At 34.2% G+C, this 22606-nt stretch overlaps 2 protein-coding genes across 3 annotated transcripts in view; both read left to right on the top strand.

Moving 5' to 3' along the window:
* The first annotated feature begins 2825 nt into the window (after window positions 1-2825).
* On the top strand, window positions 2826-12447 carry LOC141292445 (leukocyte cell-derived chemotaxin-2-like). The gene is made up of 5 exons (XM_073824462.1): window positions 2826-2880; window positions 5530-5802; window positions 5891-5981; window positions 9905-10050; window positions 11287-12447. Exons 1-5 carry the CDS (start codon window positions 2838-2840, stop codon window positions 11451-11453), a joined length of 720 nt encoding a protein of 239 aa, XP_073680563.1. The 5' UTR covers window positions 2826-2837; the 3' UTR covers window positions 11454-12447.
* An 830-nt stretch (window positions 12448-13277) lies between these two features.
* sh3pxd2b (SH3 and PX domains 2B) overlaps window positions 13278-22606 on the top strand; it is a 52475-nt gene continuing 43146 nt past the window's right edge. For both annotated transcript variants that reach the window (XM_073824461.1, XM_073824460.1), the window contains exons 1-2: window positions 13278-13524; window positions 18950-19030. In XM_073824461.1, coding sequence (XP_073680562.1) covers window positions 13453-13524; window positions 18950-19030 — 153 coding nt within the window. In that variant the 5' untranslated portion in view covers window positions 13278-13452. The remainder of the gene's footprint in view (window positions 13525-18949; window positions 19031-22606) is intronic.

The raw sequence follows: 22606 nt of genomic DNA, 5'->3' as shown, positions 1-22606 counted from the left end.
ATTTCAATTATAGTACATTTGAAGAGTTAACTTGCAAAAACAGATAACTCAGTTTTTACCAATTTTCAAAAATCATGTTTTCTCCTATATTTCCTAATTAAACTCTGAAGGTTTTAACAGAGGGGTTGGTTCATATATAATTTCCTTGATTTTGTATTATTTAGAAATAATGATTGCTGTTGACAGCATGGAGTGATAAAAAGACAAATCTAAAAAATTTTGACTGTAATATGACAAGAAAACAAAAAGATTTTTGAAACTGGCTTGATCCATAGTTAATATTTTTGTTCCAGAAATGTGTTAAAATTAATGCATATTTAACTGGACAATGCCTCAGTTGCATATTTAAACATACCATTTCAGAAAATTTGTAATACAAAAAAATGATTGCAATTCTCAATTTATTCGATCAGTTATGGAAATGTGGTAACATCAATTAGTTATTTTTTTTTTATGTATTCACCTGGGATGTCTCACCTTAAAAAAAAAACTTTATTTTTTTATTTTTATTGTAACTAAAACCGGTTTTCTACACATTTATTCAATGTATTACTTACCATTTCTTCATAGTTGTTCATGAAATTTACTGACAAATTGATTTAGAATAGTTTAAAAGTAAACCGTACACCAGGATTCTCTTCAAACTATTTCACTGCCATAACATTAGCTGACTTTCAAGAGAAAACTGACCATAGATGAAAGCAGTTTAGCACTCCAAAATATTTGCAATGCATTTTGAATTATGATCGAACACATTTCAGGAAAGTAATATGAACAAATTTAAGCTTGTGTAGCTGGAATGCATTTACAATTTACACTCTTTCCTCCAGGAGAGGCTGTGACAAGAGTCTCAAAATTGAAATGCATTTCAGAGCCACAGAAAGTGGTGCAATGCTGCAGTCGGAGGAAGGAGGAGGGACGGGACACTGTTGCTAGGAAACACTTGTAGCATCGTGGCACATTCTCCCTGCCAATTCAAACAAACTGAGGAGCTTGAGTGAAATGCCATGTGACCCCCTTCATGGGCTTCAACCAACGTCTCCGTGCTGCCATTTGCACAAATGTTTATCAAGGAGAGCCCTGGAGTGGAGTTACTGTCTCTCTCAGGCAGGTTAATCTGGGTTAACTAAAGTGTTGTCTCTTCTCAGCACCCCCCGGTTGACTCGATCACCCCCTTCCAATTTCATCGCTGGATGCCATATTGATTTTAGAGCACAACTTTCTGCAATAAACACATGTGCTATCAAAGCCCACGCACCATAAAGACATTAAAGTGCGCAGCAGAGGTGTCTCGTCTGTATTAAAATTCAGTTTGTGCAGCATCAAAAGCCCCTAGAGACCAACTGAAAGACAATATCTTCCTCTCTGAATTAATACACCTAAAGCAAAACATTCCCAGAACCCCCCCGCAGCAATAATTCTCCTAAACACACACACACACACGTCCTCTAGAGAAAAGAAGATACTGACAAAGGGCAAAAAGTGGTGGAAGGTTATTTGAAAGTTGATGCTAATGATGACGTGATGTATTCATTTTGTAAGAGTGTGCAACACTTTTAACAAGACCAAACAGAGGCAAAATTGTGACGGGATTGCCTTGCATGCATTGCCTTGACTAAATGGATCAGAGATGACAGCAGAGACATTTTAAGGAAATAACCAATAAATGTCATGCCTCTTGTGAGTTTGGTTAAAGGATTAGTTCATTTCCAGAACAAAAATTTTAAGATTTACTCACCCCTTGTCATCCAAGATGTTCATGTCTTTCTTTTTTCAGTGGTGAAGAAATTATATTTCTTTAGGAAAACATTTCAGGAATGTTCTCCATGTAGTGTCCGCGAGTTTGAACTTCCAAAACGCAGCTTAAATGCAGCTTCAAAGAGCTCTAAATGATCCCAGCCGAGGAAGAAGGGTCTGTTCTAGCGAAGCGATCGGTTATTTTCAAAACAAATTGACAATTTCTATACTTCTTAACCTTAAATGCTCGTCTTTCTGAATTCTAACCTCTTTTAACAGTTGAACAGAATTAACTGAAATAAAATATGACTTCTTTTATTTCAGCTAGTTGCCAAAGCAATATATCTCACAGTTGTTTAGATTAGATTTGTACTAAAACAACAAAAATTAAGACAATAAATATGTAGACATATTTTAAAATAATACTAATAATTACTAAAACGTCAGCTAAAACTAAAATTGCCATGAAAAAAAAAAAAACTAATTCAAAATATTAACAAAACGTAATAGCATCTCAATCTAACTAGAATAAAACTGGTTGAAATCTGAGTGCCCTTAAAGGAGAAGTTCACTCCAGACATTTGACAGAGCATTCTATTGCAGAAGTGTTTTCAGTCCACTCTTAAAAATAAAGGTGCTTCACGATGGTTCATCGCTTGAAGAACCTTTTCAAAGCACCTTTATTTTTAAGAGTGTAGCTGCAACTTTAATAACAGAAATAAATCAGTGCTAATGAAATAAATCTGTGTATTAGTAATCAAAAGCAAGGATGCCTCATCGTAAGTTCAAATGTCTCCCTCGTATTTCAATTTCTTTTTGAAAAGTGTGGGTCTCTCATATGAAGCAGAAGGAAACATCTTTACGGGCCAATATCAACATTGGCAAAGAGAGGCTCATCATGTGACATAAGCTCATGTTTGCCTCTGCTGACACAAACCTCATTCTGTTCTGCTCTGGGTTTGACACTAGGGTAAGCACTGCTTTAACTGTATACAACTATTGCATTTGTAAATATTCTGTGGAAACACTGATTCCATATTTTGTGATGTTATATTCACGATGAAACTAATTCTGTTTTTCTAGACGTTGGCCCTCAAAAGATGCTCATGAAGTTCTCCTTGACTTTCCTTTTCCTGGCATGTTGTAAGTAGACTGACTCTCAAGGCATCTGCAATTGCATTGTATTTTAGATTCTACAGAGTTTGGCTTTCTTCAACTTCTGACACTTTCAACAGATCTCTACTTTTTCCTTCTGTTATATAAAGGTCACATTCAAATTGGATTTATTTATTTCTACTTTTCAAATACCTTTACACTGTAAAAAGTTTTCACCAGATTCCACTTAAAAAAGTTCAGCAGCTGCCTTAAAATTTTAAGTTAGATCAGCTTAAAACTACAAGTGATTTTAACTTAATACAATAAAAATGAGTTGATTTAACTTGTGAGTTGAAATTCAGTTTTAAGGCAGCTGCTAAACTCAAGTTTTTAAGTTGAAACTGGTGAAAACTTATTACAGTGTATGTATTTATTTGACAGTTTACACTGAAAACCGCAACAAATGCACTTTTCGTTCAGATGGTCAGAGAAGGTGGAAAACTGGCATGCACACTAAATAATGTTCTATTAAAATAAAATACAATTTTTGACATGCCTTTAAAATGTAATGTCCATTACAGAATACATGCTACCCCATGCAAAATGCATGCATATGTAAATAAAGATTGTCATGATTCAAAAATGTACAGAATGAACGCATATACAGTCTATTGTCTATGCATTAAAGTACACTAAGAAGAGTTCATAAAAAAATAGGGCCGAATGTACTGTGTGAGTTTCTGATTGATTTTTTCACAGGTGTTTAACCCAAAATTACACATTGCATTGTGTTGTCTTTTATGGTTAAAGGAAATGCCCATAATCTTAGGCAGAAGTACCTTTTTTCCTGATGTTTGTCTTACAGTGTGGTGAAATGTGCATTTAAAAACTAAAGCCAACCTAAAAGTCTTAAATGACTGAAAAGAGGACAATAATGACCCAGTAGCATATATAGAAAAGCATTGTGTTGTATATGCATGTGCATTGATTCATTTTGTGAGTGGACGGATTTTAATGAATCTAAAGGTTGACTGAGGAATTAATGCAGCAATAACGCTGTGATTAATGAGTCTTTCCACTTACTGGCTTTCATAATTACACACATGCTGTTGAACCGACCAAGAATAGATACGTGTTATGGATCATTAGACATAAGATTGTTGCAATTTGTCATGAGCATTTTTCAAATCCCACCTATTGCGAAAAACACAAAAAAATATTTATGGATTATTGCAGAAACTCTAAGCAAGCTAAACCATTGGTTAGTCCTTGGTTTAACCTGTCTTACTTTGTCTATGAATATCCATGCTGCCCTTTTCCATACAATATAAGCATACAGCTCTGTATTCTAATGATATTTGAGAGTTGTTGTGGAGGGGAAGATTTAATTTAATTTTTCACACAAGGCTACCCAATGCTTATAAACTTTTTTTATTTTTTTAATTTGGGACAAAAGAAAAAACAGTCTAAGACAGTTAAAAATTGCTCTCTGGGAGGCGATAATACAAAAGCAAAGCCTATTTTAGTCTGAAAAGCTGCCAGCACACAGTGTGGCTTTGAATGCCAAGTTTACAGACTGCCAATTCATTATTTTCATGCCTGGGGAAAAGAAATTAACAACTAATCTGCCAGAAGACAATACAACTTCAGTCCACTTTATAGCTGTGTATTTTGATGTTATGTTATGTTTACAGATTATGTTGAATCTTACAGAAATGTGCTTTAAGATTTATAACCATGCATTTATTCAAAATTATATAACAGACAGTTCCAGTCATGAATGCAGACTGGTAAAATACACAATATAGAGTGGAGATCTACAATAAAATCCCATTCTTTTTTCCATAGAGACACTAGTTTTTATTGATAATGTATAAAACCTTTTAGAACAGATCTACCATGTTCTCTGAGGTTGTTAAGTGATAGTATGCGCTTCTCAGAAATCATTTATGCAACACCCACAATCCTGAAGGCAGCGCCACTAGTCACAGAAGTCACTGTTACCAGGGAAACAAAAACTACGGCAAAAGAGTTGAGCAGTGATCGCCCACTTCCATGAAGCATTGCTAATAATTGTTCCTACAGCAAACCAGTCCTGCACATAAAACTCTAAAACTACTGAGATTTGCACTCATATTGGCTTCAGTTGTACTTCAAATGTACGGTATTGTATATTGTCTTAAACTTAAGCACTGACTTACATTCAGTATTTTTATATTGTATTATTATTAGTTATGATTAATTACATAATTCTGAATTCATGTGATTATTAGGTAGAATTCATGAAAAAATAATTAAAAGTATTTTTCATCATTTTTTCTGCTTCAAATCATAGCTGGGTTATGGCTTAGAACATTTGACGATATTTATTTATTATTTCATTCATTTAATCATTTATTTATGAAGGATTTTTCTTTATCACTGTGGCGGAAAATATTGGAAAAAATACTTGAGCAAAGAATGTTCTAATTTTTCTTAATAAAATACAAGTTTCATTAATTTTCTGTTTAAGGCGAGACACTGCAAGTGAATAGGGTCAAAAATTAAAAAGTTCTTCTATGGCATTGTGAAGCACCTTTATTTTTTTAGAGTGTATTAAATCTGTAATAAGTCTGTTCCTTGTACAATATTATTTTTCGATTGCCCTTTAATATTTCCTTATGGTAACTACAGTTTTTTTTTTAATACTTCTTGCAGTGTTTAATGTAGGTATTTGCCTTGAAAATGACAAGAAAACAGCAAACAGGAAAGTTCAAGGGGAGGAAATGAAAATCACCCAACCTAATAAGAGACTGACCATGATTGGAAAAAGCAGAGAGGCCCTAAACTGGACAAAAGCAGCCAAGCCAAGAAACGACATGCAATGCACCAGCATCGGAGGTATCTGTCAGAGCAATACCTACATCTGTCAAGGCAGATACCTGAAGGATAAATGTCGGGGAGAGAAATCACGCCAGTGTTGTACGCCAGGTCTGGTTTTACACTCTTTGACTAGATGCTATGTTCATCTGTGTCTTTTAACAAAATGAGACAGACTAACTCCTGTGGCCTTTTTCAGCTGCAGCGTGGAGCGCTCTGTGTGCTGCTAGTCATCAGAACAGAGTGCGAGCCTGTGACAGCTACGGCTGTGGGGGCTTTAACTCCACCAGGTATTTCAAAACAGCTTTTTTCCTGAGACATCCTCTTATATCTTTAAAAAAAAACACACAAGTTGCAAAGCATATCTTGGTGACTTATTTGTATTACATAGCAGTTACTTAATGAGGTGTGAGAGGTTGTACTATATTGTAAAAAATTAACCACAACTAAACGGTGTGACATGCACTGGATAGGATATGCACAAACAGCACAGCTGTTGCATTATTGCTACTTTTGTTAAAGAGTAACAAAATAAATACAAATTAAAGAGTTTCTTCAGCCTCAGCTTTAAACATTTAAATACTCTTAAAGGAGTAGTTCACTTCCAGAACCAAAATTTAAAGATAATTTACTCACCCCTTGTCATCCAAGATGTTCATGTCTTTCTTTCTTCAGTCATAAAGAAATTATGATTTTTGAGGAAAACATTTCAGGAATGTTCTCTATATAGTGGACTTCCATGGTGCCCCTGAGTTTGAACTTCCAAAATACAGCTTCAAAGGGCTCTAAACGATCACAGCCGAGGAAGAAGGGTCTTATCTAATGAAACGGTCAGTTATTTTGTAAAATATACATATATATACAATTTATGTACTTTTTAATCTCAAATGCTCATCTTGTCTAGTTCTGTGATGCATATGCGTACTCTGTGTGATCCGGGTCAAGACAGTTAGGGTATGTCATAAAACTCCCTTCTCATTTTCTCCTCCAAGTTCAAAATTCAAAAGTTCAAATTGTCCTACATCGCTGTTTTACCTTTTTTATAAAGATCGCTTGACCTTCTTTGCATGTTGACTTTGTAAACACTGGGTCGGTACTTTTGCAGCGATGTAGGACGATTTTAAAGTTGGAGGAGAAAATGAGATGGGAGTTTTATGACATACCCTAACTGTCTTGACCCGGATCACACAGAGTACACACAGAGCTAGACAAGATGAGCATTTGAGGTTAAAAAGTATATAATTTTTTTTTTTTTAGAAAATAGCCAATTGTTTCACTAGATAAGACCCTTATTCCTCAGCATTTTGAAGCTGCATTTAAAAGAGAAGTTCACTTCCAGAATAAAAATTTACAGATAATTTACTCACCCCCTTGTCATCCAAAATGTTTATGTCTTTCTTTCTTCAGTCGTTAAGAAATTCTGTTTTTTGAGGAAAACATTTCAGGATTTCTCTCCATATAGTGGACTTCTGTGGTGCCCAAGAGTTTGAACTTCCAAAATGCAGCTTAAATGCAGCATCAAAGAGCTCCAAACAATCCCAGCCAAAAAAGAAGAGTCTTATCTAGTGAAACGTTTCGATGTTTTCTTACAAAAAAAAAAAAGAGAGAGCATTTATAGACTTTTTAAATACTGGTGTATTCTGGGTCAAGACAGTTAGGGTATGTCTAAAAACTCCCATCTCATTTTCTCCTCCAACTTCAAAATCATCCTACATCGCTGTTTTACCTTTTTTTTTTTTTTCGGTTTTAAAGGGTGTTTGACTTTCTTTGCAAGTTCACTTTGTAAACACTGGGTTGGTACCTCTGCAGCGATTTAGGATGATTTTAAAGTTGGAGGAGAAAATGAGATGGGAGTTTTTCGACATACCCTAACTATCGTGAACTGGAATACACAGAGTACACGCAGAGATAGACAAGACGAGAATTTGAGGTTAAAAAGTTTATACATTGTATTTTTTTTTTAGAAAATGACAGATCGTTTCGCTAGATAAGACCCTTCTTCCTCAGCTGGGATCATTTAGAGCCTTTAGAAGCGTTTCGATGTTTTCTTACAAAAAAAAAAGAGAGAGCATTTATAGACTTTTTAAATACTGGTGTATTCTGGTTCATGACAGTTAGGGTATGTCTAAAAACTCCCATCTCATTTTCTCCTCCAACTTCAAAATCATCCTACATCGCTGTTTTACCTTTTTTTTTTTTTGGTTTTAAAGGGTGTTTGACTTTCTTTGCAAGTTCACTTTGTAAACACTGGGTTGGTACCTCTGCAGCGATTTAGGATGATTTTAAAGTTGGAGGAGAAAATGAGATGGGAGTTTTTCGACATACCCTAACTATCGTGAACTGGAATACACAGAGTACACGCAGAGATAGACAAGATGAGAATTTGAGGTTAAAAAGTTTATACATTGTATTTTTTTTTTTAGAAAATAACAGATCGTTTTGCTATATAAGACCCTTCTTCCTCAGCTGGGATCATTTAGAGCCTTCAGAAGCTGCATTCATCTGCATTTTGGAAGTTTAAACTCGTGAGCACCATAGAAGCCCACTATATGGAGAACATTCCTGAAATGTTTTCCTCAAGAAACATAATTTCTTTAGGACTGAAGGAGGAGGGGCTAGATTTCTAGGCGAAACCAAGAAATTAATCATGTTGGGCAGAAACAGCAGAGGAGGAGGGGCTAGGGATCTGGGCGGAACCAAGGAGTTTATCATGTCGGACAGGACTGGCAGAGGAGGAAGGGCTTCTGTGTCTAGGATAATGAGATCTCTGGAGCTGGAGAGGACTCTAGAGGGAGCTCAGGGGTTACATCTGCGACTCTGTCTTGATTCCCCATCCTCCCCATCACCTACACTCTTAAAAATAAAGCGCTTTATAGGTTCTTCACAGCCATTTTTGGTTCCACAAAGAACCATTCAGTCAAAGGTTCTTTAAAGAACCATCTCATTCTTACCTTTTTATAATCTGAAGAACCTTCTTTCACCACAAAGAACCTTTTGTGAAACAGAAAGGTTCTTCAGATGTTAAAGGTTCTTTATGGAACCATTTAGACAAAAAAGGTTCTTCTATGGCATCGTGAAGCACCGTTATATTTTTAAGAGTGTATGGTAAAAGGGGATCTACTTATTAATAGAGCCAGCTCTATTACAACTGACACTGTCATTAAATAAAAACAATTCTTAGGGCAATTTTCAGTGTGATGGCAATGAAGATACACAGCCTTTTGCATGATATAACTGTTACCGTAAACATTTTTATATTTGATTTATAAAAGCAATAAGGCACTCAAAATCATGCTAAATTGCCAACATAGTCACAACTTATTTTATTGGAAAAATTAACTTTCATTTTTCTGTGGAGCGCAAAAGAATATATTTTGAGAAATGTCTCAGTATGTTTATGTCTATATGAAAGTCAAAGTTCACTAAAATAGTTTGGATACCAATATTCTTTAAAATATCTTTTGTGTTCTAAATTATAAAGAAGATCATACATACACCTTTGTAACAATATACACTACCGTTCAAAGTTTGGGTCAGTACATTTTTCTTTCATTGAAAGAAATGTATACTTTTATTCAGCAAGGATGTTTTCAATTAATATATAAGTGATATTAAATACTTATATTGCTAGAAAAGATTTCTATTTTGAATAAATGCTTTTTATTTAAACTTTTTATTCATCAAACAACCCTTAAAAAGTATTGCATGTTTCAAAAAAATTATTAAGCAGCAGTTTCCAACACAGATAATAAATCAGCATTTGCATTACAGAAATAAATAATCTTTTGAAGTATATTAAAACAGAAAACTGTTATTTTAAATTGCAATAATATTTCATAATGTTATTTTTTTTCTATAATAATTAATAAATAAATAGAACTTTGATGAGCATAAGAGACTTCTTTAAAAACTTAAAAAAACGTACTGATTCAGAACTTTTGAACAGCATTCTAAATGATGATGAAATTTGTCATTTTTGGGTGAACTAGATTTACAATTATATAACGCTCAAATATGTGCTCATATTGCAGTCAAGGTGCAGAAACAACTATAAGTAAGCCATTCATGGTTTTATTTCCATGAAAAGTGTAAACACTGCACTCCTGTGGAGCGATCAAAACATTTCTCTGTTTGTTTAAACATTTTCCAGACCAGTAACTCTTACTTCGCCTTTGCTTTTTAAGATGCATTATTCATTTTGTGTCCTCCTCAGTGATAGAAGAACCCACAAGGGAACTGATATTGTGTGCAGTGATTACGGCATCATCAATGCTCCTTTTACTGGAAACCTGGGTGGTCCTGTTGGGAGAGCAGTGGGAGACTCTATTCAGTATGATGGTGTCAAACTCTATAACAAAGGTATACGACACAGTCCTCGTCAGTATGCGATAACTATACACCTAGGAACATATTTCATTACATTATATTTTTAATGACTTGGCACATGCATGTTAAACTAGTGTTAAACTAGACATACAGTCTGCCCTCCAAAGGCAAAGTGCAGTAACTACGCCAACACTGAAACTGAGAAAAATGCCTTTAAAGTTTTTTACGCCAGGTAGTCAAACATGTTGACACTCTCGTTTCTCTGAAACACTCTCGTTTTCCAGGGACACAATTGAACCAGGAGACTTTGCCACAAGACAAAACAGTTGTCACAAAGTCCATTTCAAGCCTTAACTTGATTTTGACCAAATGCGTAGTTACTGCGCTTTGCCTTTGCAAAAGTATTCATTTGTTTCACATTTTGTTTTGTTGCAGCATTATGTCAAACTGCTAAAAATTAAAATTTTTCTACATCTCATACACCATAATGACAAAGCACAGAACAGGTTTGTAACAACTTTGCAAATTTATTAGAAATAAAAAACTGAAAAGATCCTGGGAAACTCAGAATTTAGCTCAGGAGCATTCATATTGCTTCTAGATGTTCCTACACTTGGAGTGGAGTTAAACTGTGGCAAATTCATTTGAATGAGTCTGATTTAGAAAGGCACACACCTCTCAGAAAAGGTCTAACAGCTGAAAATGCATATCAGAGCAAAAACCAAGATATCTGCCTGTAGAGCTCAGAGACAGACTTGCGTTAAGGCGATGATCTAGAGAAGAGTTCAGAAACAAATCTGCTGCATTGAAGGTTGACAGAAGCATTCTCCATAATGGAAGACGACTGGAACAACTAGGACTCTAGAAAATGTCCAAGCTGACAGAGATGGAGAGGTGAAAAGGTGAGGCAAAGAATGGCAGATAATTGCCAAATGCAGATGTGCAAAGATGCTCACATCAGACCCAAAAAGACTTGAGGCTGTAAAGGTGCTTCAACTATGGACTGAGTTAAGGGTATGAATACTTATGCAATCTGCTTATTTCAGTGTTTGATTTTTAATACATTTTGCAAATCTGGTTTTTGCTTTGTCATTATTATGGTGTATGGAGTGTAAATTGATGTGGGGGAAAACTAATTTAAAGCAGTTTAACATAATGCTGCAACAAAACAAAATGTGAAAAGAATGAAGGGGTATGAATACTTTTGCAAGGCACTGTAGTTATACGTTTTTGACCCATAGTTAATCATATGTATTAATCTATCCTCAGTGCACTGTGTGAAGATCTTCAACATCCGTCCGTATGTTTACTTTGGCGCTGTAGTTCAGGGGGAGGCCATGGGTTACCTGTTACCCCTACAGGAGCGTTTCTCTGGCATCACCTCACACCTGGAGCTTCAGATGTGTGATGGCTCTGATCCCTCGCCCTTCATATGAGACATGTTTATGCATCAAATCAGGGTTTAAATCAGTTAATTCAATTCCTAATGCTTTCATTAGGAATTATAGTGCATGGCATTAAGGCTTCATTTAAATGACATGACAAACTGATGGTCTTTACAAGCATTGTTTTTATACAATGTCATTCAAAAATTTGGGATCAGGAAAATGTTTGCTGTTTTTTAAGCAATCTCTTCTGCTCAGCAAGGCTGCGTTTCTTTGATCAAAAATACAGAAAAATCAGTAATATTGTGAATTTTTATTGCAATTTTCCTTGTTTTATATTTTAATAGACTTTAAAATGTTATTTATTCCTGTGACGCAAAGCTGAATTTTCGGCATCATTACTCCAGTCTTCAGTGTCACATGATCCTACAGAAATTAATATAATAAGCTGATTTATTATCAATGTTGGAAACAGTTGTGCTGATTAATATTAATATTAATATTTTTATTATTATTTTGAACTTGTGATACATTTTTCAGGATTCTTTGACGAATAATAAAAGCATTTATTCAAAAAAGAATAACAATGTAAGTTTGTTATTTTTAACCTTTTATTCCTTAAAGAATACATTTTTTTAATGAATTATTTTATTTTTTATTCATCAAAGAATCCTGAAAAAGGTATCACAGATTTTTTTCCAACAATAACAAACAATACATCAACATATTAAAATGATTTCTGAAGGATTATGTGCTGAAAATTCAGCATTTCATCACGGGAATAAATTATATTTTACAATATATTAAAATAGAAAACCAATATTTTAAATTGCAATATTATTTCACAATATTACAGTTTTTTCCTGTATTTTTGATCAAATAAATGCAGCATAAAAACGTCTTTAAAAACCATCTTACTGATCCCAAACTTTTGAATGGCAGTATATATTGTAAACCTTTTGTGAAGTATTTATCTCATAACAATACAGTACCACAAGATGGCAGTATAAATCTACAGAACAATAGTAAAATAAATTAAAATGTATTGCTGTTGTTGTTTTCACATTTACTCCACACCTACTCATTCACTTCTCTTTTTTTTCATATTTGATATTTAATATCTCAGACTAAAAATTAATAGCTTTCCATTAAATTATTTATAATAGTTTTAATGAGAAAGCATCCGTGTTTTGGCATTAATGTTTACTATTGCATTTTTTTATTAATTTTTATTTTCCAAACGGTAACTACCACAAAGACAGACTGGCAACATGACAGCATCTCACCCAATGACATTTACTGAAGCTTCTTTTCTTTTTTTCTTTTTTGGCTGACTAACGTTTTAGTAGCGTAGAAGAGGTCATCTCTCTCTTATTTATGTAAAAAAAAAAAATGTATATATATATATATATAGAGAGAGAGAGAGAGAGAGAGAGAGAGAGAGAGAGGCAAATATATATAAATATATATTAAGGCAAATATTACAGATTTTCTAGAGATTGCAGAGAGTGAAAACTGCATTTGTGTCAAAGGAAATGATTGTGCGCTTCCCCTTTAATTAGTCCCTCTGGGTTGGTCTGGGATGAGCAAAATGACGAATCGTACTACGGCGAAGGAATAACTCATGAATATTAATAAAGTCGTTCTGGCGTTCCCAGTAAGCGCCTAGTCACGTAGCCTAATTAATATTCATAAGCCAATCCTTCACCATATTTGGAATAATTAATTCAAACGCCCACTCACCAATGTCTATCTCTAAGCCAATCAGTTGCGAACGTCGCGCTACGTATTTAATATTCATGAGTAATGCATTCCCATAGTAGGACGTACGAATGCGTTGGTCTTTAATTAAATTAGAGTCGGTGAGCTGGGATAGGCTGGGAGTTCGCTCGGTCCAGACTGCAGGAAATCCGACGTGGACTATAAACCCGCAGAAACGGATAGACAAACAGGCGAATGACTAGAAGTCAATGCGGAAAACTTTATCAGATTTTCAGCTGTGGGAGCGAACGCTATTGTGTATCTGTTTTTAGTCTGAGATTGTTGCAACATGCCGCGGCGGACTGTACAAGAAGTAACTGTTCAAGATGTGCAAAAGAGAAGAAACCCCAACAAACACTATGTAAGTTGCTCGTGATCGACATCTGTAGAGATATTTATTGAACTTTTCGTGATGTTTTCCGTCTTAGTGAAAGTGCTTAGTGATGTATTTTTGAGATTGTTTCGCTGTTTGTCTGAACAAAGGCTGGAGATGTGATCAGGAGGATCAAGTTACACATCAGCACAACACGCCAAAAGAGTTGCTATTTTACAAGTATTTCTGTATTTCTGTTGAACTCTAGTAGAGTATTAAACATCTAAAGTGTCAGATGAAGTTTGCAGACTGCAGTGGGTTATAAGTCATCTATAGTGTAGTAACAGGCTAAATCCAGATGTTTTCACATCTGCAGAAATGTAACAAAGACAATTGAGGCCATTAGTAGCATAGACACAGACACACAAGCATGTTATTTACCAGTTTTGAGAGTGGTTTTCATCTGTGGGGTGTTTACTAACTGCTATACTAACTTATTTTGAGCACTTTGCTGAGCTGCTGTGACTCCTCCATGTTTCTCAAGGCCTTTTGTCCTGTTCACCACACCCTTAAAAGTTATAACACCCTCAAAACACCCTGCAACCCCACTTTGCAGCACTCTTGAGGCTATTCTTGACTAGTTTTGCCAGCCATAGGTTTGGTTTTTCCAGTCCGACAAAGCCAAAAATGTTGTGTATTTTGATTAAATTTTTTGCAGATCAGAATAATAACAGTTTTAGAAACTTTAGAACTATTCCAGACTTGCTTACTTTCTAGTGAACTTAAAGGACATGCATCTGCTTTGTATAAAGTGGTTCATTCGTAACATAAATTAGGAATGTAGAGAATTATCATTTGAGATGTGGCATGATGCACTTCATTTCTAGATTGATCTTGATAGTTTATATATTAATAATTAACTGTTTGTTTCAGCTAATATGGTTACTAATGTTTGTATGTTTTGTTTGTGTGTGTTATAACACTTTTAACTGGAGCAGCGTATTACCACAGAAAATGTGAATGTAAATATAAATGTCAACCACTCGCTTGACACAAAATAGACATCATTTGAAAGCTTTCAAACTCTGTAAGCCACTGCAGCTCAAGGTTGTCACTTTGATTTACGCTCAATATTTAGATATTATTCTGTGTACTTTGATACAGGGCTGAATTTCACTAAATCTGCCAAATATGTGCTTAGTCATCTTTCACTCAAAATCAAATCAAAAGTTTAATGGAAAAAGAAAAATATAAAAATGTTTTGTTTTTTGTTGTTTAATTGAATTTATGCTTTACGTTTAAAAAAAAATCATTAAAATCATTTGTTTTCTGTTACAGTAATACTGTGTAACTTATACAATAATGAGAGTCTCAATATAGTGTTACATTGTGAATATTAAGAATTAAAAATGGCTAAAAATGTCATGTTTAAATATGATATTAAGAATTTAAATAAGGAAATGTTTTATTTATTTATTTATGTGTTATTTATTATGATTTGTTATTTATTTCATTAATTAATGTCAAAAGCTATTTATTTAATTTTTTTAATGAAAAGTCTTCTGTTCTCTTAAGCAGGTTAACAGTACAATTTTATATATTTTTTTAATGAATGTAAATATAAATAAAAGTTCATTAATAAATATACAAACAGAAGGATGTTTGTATAAGAATGTCATCTCTGAAATTTTAATGTACATATTTAGAAATATGATGAAAAATATTCAAGAAAAATGAACAATAAAAATACAGAAAAAATCCAAACTATTTTTTTTCTGTAAAACATATTAAATATAAATGTATACAATATACAGGCTCCATCATGTTTTAAGGAAAGCATGCAAATAGTGTTAAAGTGTATTTATTTATTAGTGTTATTATTTATTTAATTAATTAATGTTAAAACTTTTTATTTATTGTTAAAAAAATATTCAGTTCTCTTAAGCAGAATTAACAGTGTTTAAACCCAATGGTACAATTTTATATATTTTTTTTAATGAGTGAAAAATAAATAAAAGTAAATAAATGAACAAACAAACAGAAGGATATTTGTTTAAGAATGACATCTCTGACATTTTAACGTACATATTTAAAAATATGATGAAAAATATTCAAGAAAAATGAACAATAAAAATACAGAAAAATATTTATTTCTCTCTAACTTATTGACTATAAATGTATGCAACATACAGGCTCCATGATGTTTTAAGGAAAGCATTTTGAACATATTTTAAACCATTTCAAACATTTTGAACACCAACTTTCCCGATCAGTTTCTAGTATCTAATTTGTAGCATTGTGCACATTTTAGATTGCATGCACTGTAAAAATAAAACCTAAAACAATAAAATGAAAATCTGCTTTGGTGTTAAGAAAGAGTGATGCAGTAACATTACATCTCATGCTGAGGACAGTAATGAACATTAAACCCAAAATAAGAACATAGTATTATTCCAATCGGAAGAATCAGTCCTGCATTTTTAGTATGTTGGTAGGAAAACTTGCATCACCATCTACTGTCAGACATGGGAAATGCATGTCATCTGAGCAGAAGTGAGGTTGGAAAATCCCCCTGAAAATCACACCAGCGCTGTTTTTATCCGCAGCGAATTACAGTGCATTGGAGTTATGCACTTTGCCAGTATGTGTGTTCCTGGGAATCAAACCCATGACCTCGATTTGTTGGTGGCATGTCGTACCACTCGAGCTCCAGGAAGTGAGGCTGGTATGACATCCACATTATCATGGGCTTATTTTAGTCTAATTTCACTTCTGTATTTGTCTGTTTGAGTATTCAAATGATAAAGCTACCAATTTACGTCATTCAGAACAAAACACCACATGTGTTCTGCTTTGTTGTCACTGCTGGCAGGACAAATCTGATGGCGTCCTCACTCAGTAGTGTTGATTCAGGAAGTTAGAATAAGTGTGATCCAGTTTCAGTGTTGCTTAGAGTCAGACATCGGTTATCCTGAGAAAATCCTGAGCTAGTGTTGCTCTGGCAGAATACAACATGAGAAAGAGAAAGCATGTCGATTACTATAAACATCACTAATAGCTTATGGCACATGCTCTGTGCAACTCTGGATTGAGAAATACTGATCAATATAGGGCCCTTGATTTGAGGTGCGAAATGTGAAAAACAACATTGTATTCTTAGAGAAAAAAAAATATCATGTTGTTGGTGAAGACAGACCCTTTCTCCTGTGAAAAAAAGACTCCCTTCCCCCTCGACTGCAGATGGAGGAGGAAAACGCAGATTCCTTGTAAGCAAGCTAACGTCAGAATGGTCAACACTTTAACTGTTTAAGGACAGATAAATGCCTGCTAGACCTGTTGAATAATGGAGTGTTTTTGCTTTGAAGCTGATATCTAAGATGAGCATTGCTATTATGTTTGCTCATATTTCAGGCTGGGGATAAAGCTGCACGATTAATTGATTAAAACTTTTATGCCCGAAATCATTAGGATATTAAGTAAAGATCATGTGAAGATATTTTGTAAATTTCCTATTATAAATATATCAAAAGTAAATTTTTGATTAGTAATATGCATTGCTAAGAACTTCATTTGGACAACTTTAAAGGCGATTTTCTCAATATTTTGATTTTCTTTTGCACCTTCAGATTCTAGATTTTCAAATAGTTGTATTTCGGCCAAATATTGTCCTATCATAACAAACCATACATCAATGCAAAGCTTATTTATTCAACTTTCAGGTATAAGTTTTGAAAAATTGACACTTATGACTGGTTTTATGGTCCAGGGTCACAAATATTTAATTTAGTATTTTTTGATTTTATTTAGTAGTAGTATTGTAGCAATAATAATAATAATTTTATTTTTATTATTATTATTGTTATTATTATTGTTATTGTTATTGTTATTATTATTAATTTTCTTTTAAAGCAATATTGATATTACTATTATATCAAATTATATGTAATTAATATATATAATTGATACATAATCACTAATTTTGGATAAATATAGCCCTACGAACAAACACAGCAAACCTAGAGTTTTTAAAATTTGAATTTAAAATTGTAATCTTTATAATAATAATAATAATAATAATAATAATTATTATTATTATTATTATTATTTATAATAATATGTGACCCTGGACCACAAAACCAGTTTTAAGTCGCTCAGGTATATTTGTAGCAATAGCCAAAAATACAATAGGATATTAAGTAAAGATCATGTTCCATGAAGATATTTTGTAAAATTCCTATCATAAATATATCAAAATTAAATTTTTGATTAGTACTAGTTGCTAAGAACTTCATTTGGACAACTTTAAAGGCAATTTTCTCAATATTTAGATTTTTTTTTTTTTTTTTGCACCCTCAGATTCGAGATTTCCAAATAGTTGTATCTCTGCCAAATATTGTCTTATCCTAACAAACCATACATCAATGCAAAGCTTATTTATTGAGCTTTATTTATGACGAAAATTTACACTTATGACTGGTTTTGTGGTCCAGGGTCATATATTATTTTATTATATATTGTTTCTTAAATACTTAATTTTACAATGTAATATTACAATACTTCTTTTTTTCTTTTATTTATTTATTTTATTTAGTAGTTTTTGTTGTAATAAGTTTATTATTTATTATTATAAATTATTATTATTTTAAAGTCATATTGATATTACTATTATATCAAATTATATGTAATATATTAATATTGATACATAATCACTAATTTTGGATAATTATAGCCCTATAAACAAACACAGCAAACCTGGAGTTTTAAAAAATTGCATTTAAAATTGCAATCTTTAGGATTTTTACTTACTTTTAAATTTGTTACCCTAAAGTGTGCTGCCAAAGGTAATAATGCATTTACCTTAATCACCAACCTTTACAATTTTACCTTAAACCTTTTTTATGTGTAATCGTTTACTGGTAGATGATATATCATTTGATTAAATGTCGGCCTTGCAGTGAATGAAGAAACACAAATCTGCACACAGAATTTCACAAAGGTGGAAAGTAAATAAACTGTTGTTTGGTAGTTATCAGTGTATTGGTGGTGTGCATGTAAACATGCTCAGTGATAATGTTTTCTTCCAGTTGGCTGTTAATCACTGAAACAAATTCCTGAATCAATGAGTAATTATAGTAAACAAATCACTCAGCTCATTTTTGCAAACTGAATCAGATGTTAAAAAGAATGTTTGTCCACATTGTTATTTCTCAAATAAACAAATCAAAGACATTTCCAGTGAGTAATGGCTTAAATTATAGTCAAAGCTACCAGGGTTGTAGTTCACAGGTTATTAGAGACATTTAGGACACAATTATGCTTTTTCTGCATCCTTTTCATCAGTTGTCAGTCATCAAAGTTGCATGGAAAATAGCGCAACACTGCTTTGGAAGTATGATGGTCAATAACTGATGTTGTTGTTTTACAGTTGTAACTGTAAATCTGGAACACTCACTTTCTTTCTTTTTTACTCTAGGTTTACATTATCAAAGTGGCTTGGTCTGATGGTAGCACTGAGATCATTTTCAGGCGCTACAGCAAATTTTTCGACCTTCAGGTGAGTTTTATACTAATTCCAGTATAATACTGTGATGATGAACATGTGAATTAAAATAATAGCATCCTGTCGGCTTAACGGAGAGCTTAACCAGTGTGACTGTTCTTTGCCAAAGAAACCTTGATGAAGAAATGCCAAACCCTCAGTTTGATGTCATGTGCACTTGTGCAGAACTGAAAGCTTAGCTTTTGGAGAGATCAACATGGATATCACCGGCGGCCACAGAAATGCTGAAGTTTATGTGGCAGGAATTAGTTGGGCTGCTTCATTGCTGCAAACGGAAAAGTCATCATATCCATGGCTCTGAGAGAAGTGTGTAGAAGCACTTCACTTCCAGAGCAAAAAATTACAGATAATGTACTCACCCCCTTGTCATCCAAGATGTTTATATCTTTCTTTCTTCAGTTTTTGAGGGAAACATTATAATATTTCTCTCCATATAGTGGACTTCTATGGTACCCGCGAGTTTGAACGTCAAAAATGCAGTTTAAACGCAGGTTCAAATGACTCTAAATGATCCTAGCCGTGGAATAAGGGTCTTATCTAGCAAAACGATTGGTTGTTTAAAAAAAAAATATATATATATATATATATATATATATATCATTTTAAACGACAAATGTTTGTCTTCTCTAGCTCTGTGATGCGCATGCATACTCTGTGTACTCTGGTTCAAGACAGTTAGGGTATGTCGAAAAATCTCGTTTTCTTCTCCAACTTCAAAATCATCCTACATCACTGTTTTACCTTTTTTGTAAAGGGCGTTTGATCTTCTTTGCATGTTTACTTTGTTAACACTGGGTCGGTACTTCTCCATAGATGTAGGATGATTTTGAAGTTGGAGAAGAAAATGAGATGGGAGTTTTTCGACATACCCTTAAAGGGATGGTTCGGAGTAGAATTGACTTCATTGCTATGCACTCCGAAGCCCATGTAAATACCCCATCCGAAGTTTTTTTTTTACCTTAGTCGAACATTTATGGAGATATTAGAGTTTTTCGAATTGCTTGTTACAGGAGTGAATGGTACATGTGATGTATCTCGTAAATTGCACCACTAAACGTGCAAGTAATCTTACCAAACATGTACAGTAGTGTAAATAGGTTATGTACTCACAAAACGCTGCATCGGAACATTTGTAAGTCCACCATGAGTGTTTTAAAAACACGTTTTAGCCGATCCCTACTAGTCTCAAAAACTACAAATGGCGACACGTCGACGTCACTTCCCTGGTTTGAAAAAAGCACGTAAAAGTCCTCCTACAAGTTGACATGCACACAGATGTAGTAGGAGGACTTTTACGTGCTTTTTTCAAACCAGGGAAGTGACGTCGACTTGTAGTTTCTGAGACTAGTAGTTCTCGGGTAAAACGTGTTTTTAAAACACTCATGGTGGACTTACAAATGTTCTGATGCAGCGTTTTGTGAGTACATAACCTATTTACACTACTGTACAAGTTTGGTTAGATTACTTGCACGTTTAGTGGTACAATTTACGAGATACATCACATGTACCATTCACTCCTGTAACAAGCAATTCGAAAAACTCTAATATCTCCATAAATGTTCGACTAAGGTAAAAAAAACTTTGGATGGGGTATTTAGATGGGCTTCGGAGTGCATAGCAATGAAGTCAATTCTACTCCGAACCATCCCTTTAACTGTCTTGAATCAGAATACACAGAGTTCAGGCAGAACTACACAAGATGAGCATTTGAGGTTTAAAAGTATATAAATTTAAACTGCATTTTTGACGTTCAAACTCACGGGCACCATAGAGGTCCACTGTATGGAGAGAAGTCCTGAAATGTTTTCCTCCAAAAACTTAATTTCTTTGCTACTGAAGCAAGAAAGACATGAACATTTTGGATAACAAGGGGGTGAGTACATTATCTGTAAATTTTTGTAATGGAAGTGAATTACTTTTTTTAAGATATCTGACCAGACAAGTGCCCTAGATAGTTTAGAGCAGTGGTTATCAACTGGTTTGGCCATGGGACACACAATTTCTCTTGGTCATTAAAGGGAACCCGGGGTATTAAGACTTGTATGGCTTGGAACAAAAATGTACAAATAATGTACTCACCCCCTTGTCATCCAAAATGTTCATGTCTTTCTTTCTTCAGTTGTAAAGAAATTATGTTTTTTTGAGAAAAACTTTCAGGAATGTTCCATATAGTGGACTTTAATGGTGCCCATGAGTTTGAAGCAAAATGCAGTTTAAATGCAGATTCAAAGGACTTTAAACGATCCCAGGTTTGCTAGAGTCTTGTAAAGCAAAACGTTAGATTATTTAAAAAAAAAAAAAAAAAAATATAATATATATATATATATATATATATATATATATATATATATACTTTTTAACCGCAAACATTCGTCTTGTCTAGCTCTGCGTGAACTGTGTGTATTCCTGTTTATAACAGTTAGAGTACGTCAAAAAACTCCCATCTCATTTTCTCCTCCAACTTCAAAATCGTCCTACATTGCTGCAGAAGTACTGACCCAGTGTTTACTGTTTACAAAGTGAGCGTGCAAAGAAGATCAAATGCCCTTTACAAAAAAAGTTAAAGAGCAATGTAGGGCGATTTTGAAGTTGGAGAAGAAAATAAAATGGGAGTTTTTTTGACATACCCTAACTGTCTTGAGCTGGAGCGGACAGAGAATGCATGCACATCGCAGAGCTAGACAAGATGAGCATTTGAGGATAAAAGGTTCAGTATATAATTTGAACAATTATATATATTTTTAGACAATAACCAATCGTTTTGCTAGATAAGACTCTTCTTCCTCGGCTGGGATCGTTTAGAGAAGTGGTTTTCAAACCCTGGGTCGCGACCCTCGGATGGGTTACGAGACTTAAAAAATGGGTCGCCAGGAGGAAACTGTATAGCCTATATGTATGTAACAAAGTTAAAGATTTGAAGAGGAAGGAAGAGGAAACCGATAATCTTAACTTTAATAACTAAATAAACATAAACAACAAAACGAAAGTACGCGGCACCCGCCTCACGCAGAATCCAATGTGTATTTGTGTTCGCGCTGTTTTTGCAGTGTTGAACATTGTAGCCAATCACAGACATGTCTGTTTCTGAAACACAATGGCCAATCAATGGCATTTCAGTTCCCTTTCAGTCGGTTCCTTCGACGTCTCGTCGATAGACCGACGAATTGGGATCTCGCCTAGAGAGACCAATCCACTTCATGTGTGTACAAACGAGCCAATGAATATTGGCATGCATGATTGCAGCCAGCTGCGGCTGATCACAGCGTGAGCATATAATGCGCAGCAGGTGCATGCATCATCAAGCTTTCGCTTTGGAGCTGGACCAGTCTATGCAGACGAGTCATCAAAGCAGTCCTCTTCAGCAAGTCTCTTCTTTTGTGTTGGTGGCACGGCGCTTCAGCGGCGGTGGTCTTCCGTGTCGAGTGGAGCACACAGCTGGTTTGCACCACCCACCTTCTGTGTTGCTGCGGCCATCTCCCCTGTGCGCTTCAGCACTAAAAGAGTGAATTTCTCTAAAAGAGCAAATTTCAAGCGGGTGAACGTCTTTATAAAGACGAGGCGATTACATCA

The sequence above is a fragment of the Garra rufa genome, chromosome 19 (genome assembly GCF_049309525.1).
Source record: "Garra rufa chromosome 19, GarRuf1.0, whole genome shotgun sequence".
In the NCBI taxonomy this organism is placed as follows: domain Eukaryota; kingdom Metazoa; phylum Chordata; class Actinopteri; order Cypriniformes; family Cyprinidae; genus Garra; species Garra rufa.
This window is presented reverse-complemented; position numbering and strand designations above follow the sequence as displayed.

Excerpts from the sequence above, each read along its gene's own strand:
- LOC141292445 (XM_073824462.1), top strand. The coding sequence starts at position 2,838 with ATGCTCATGAAGTTCTCCTTGACTTTCCTTTTCCTGGCATGTT. Across the intron at positions 5,803-5,890 it reads ACGCCAGTGTTGTACGCCAG|CTGCAGCGTGGAGCGCTCTG; the intron begins GTCTGGTTTTAC and ends GGCCTTTTTCAG. Across the intron at positions 10,051-11,286 it reads TGTCAAACTCTATAACAAAG|TGCACTGTGTGAAGATCTTC; the intron begins GTATACGACACA and ends ATCTATCCTCAG.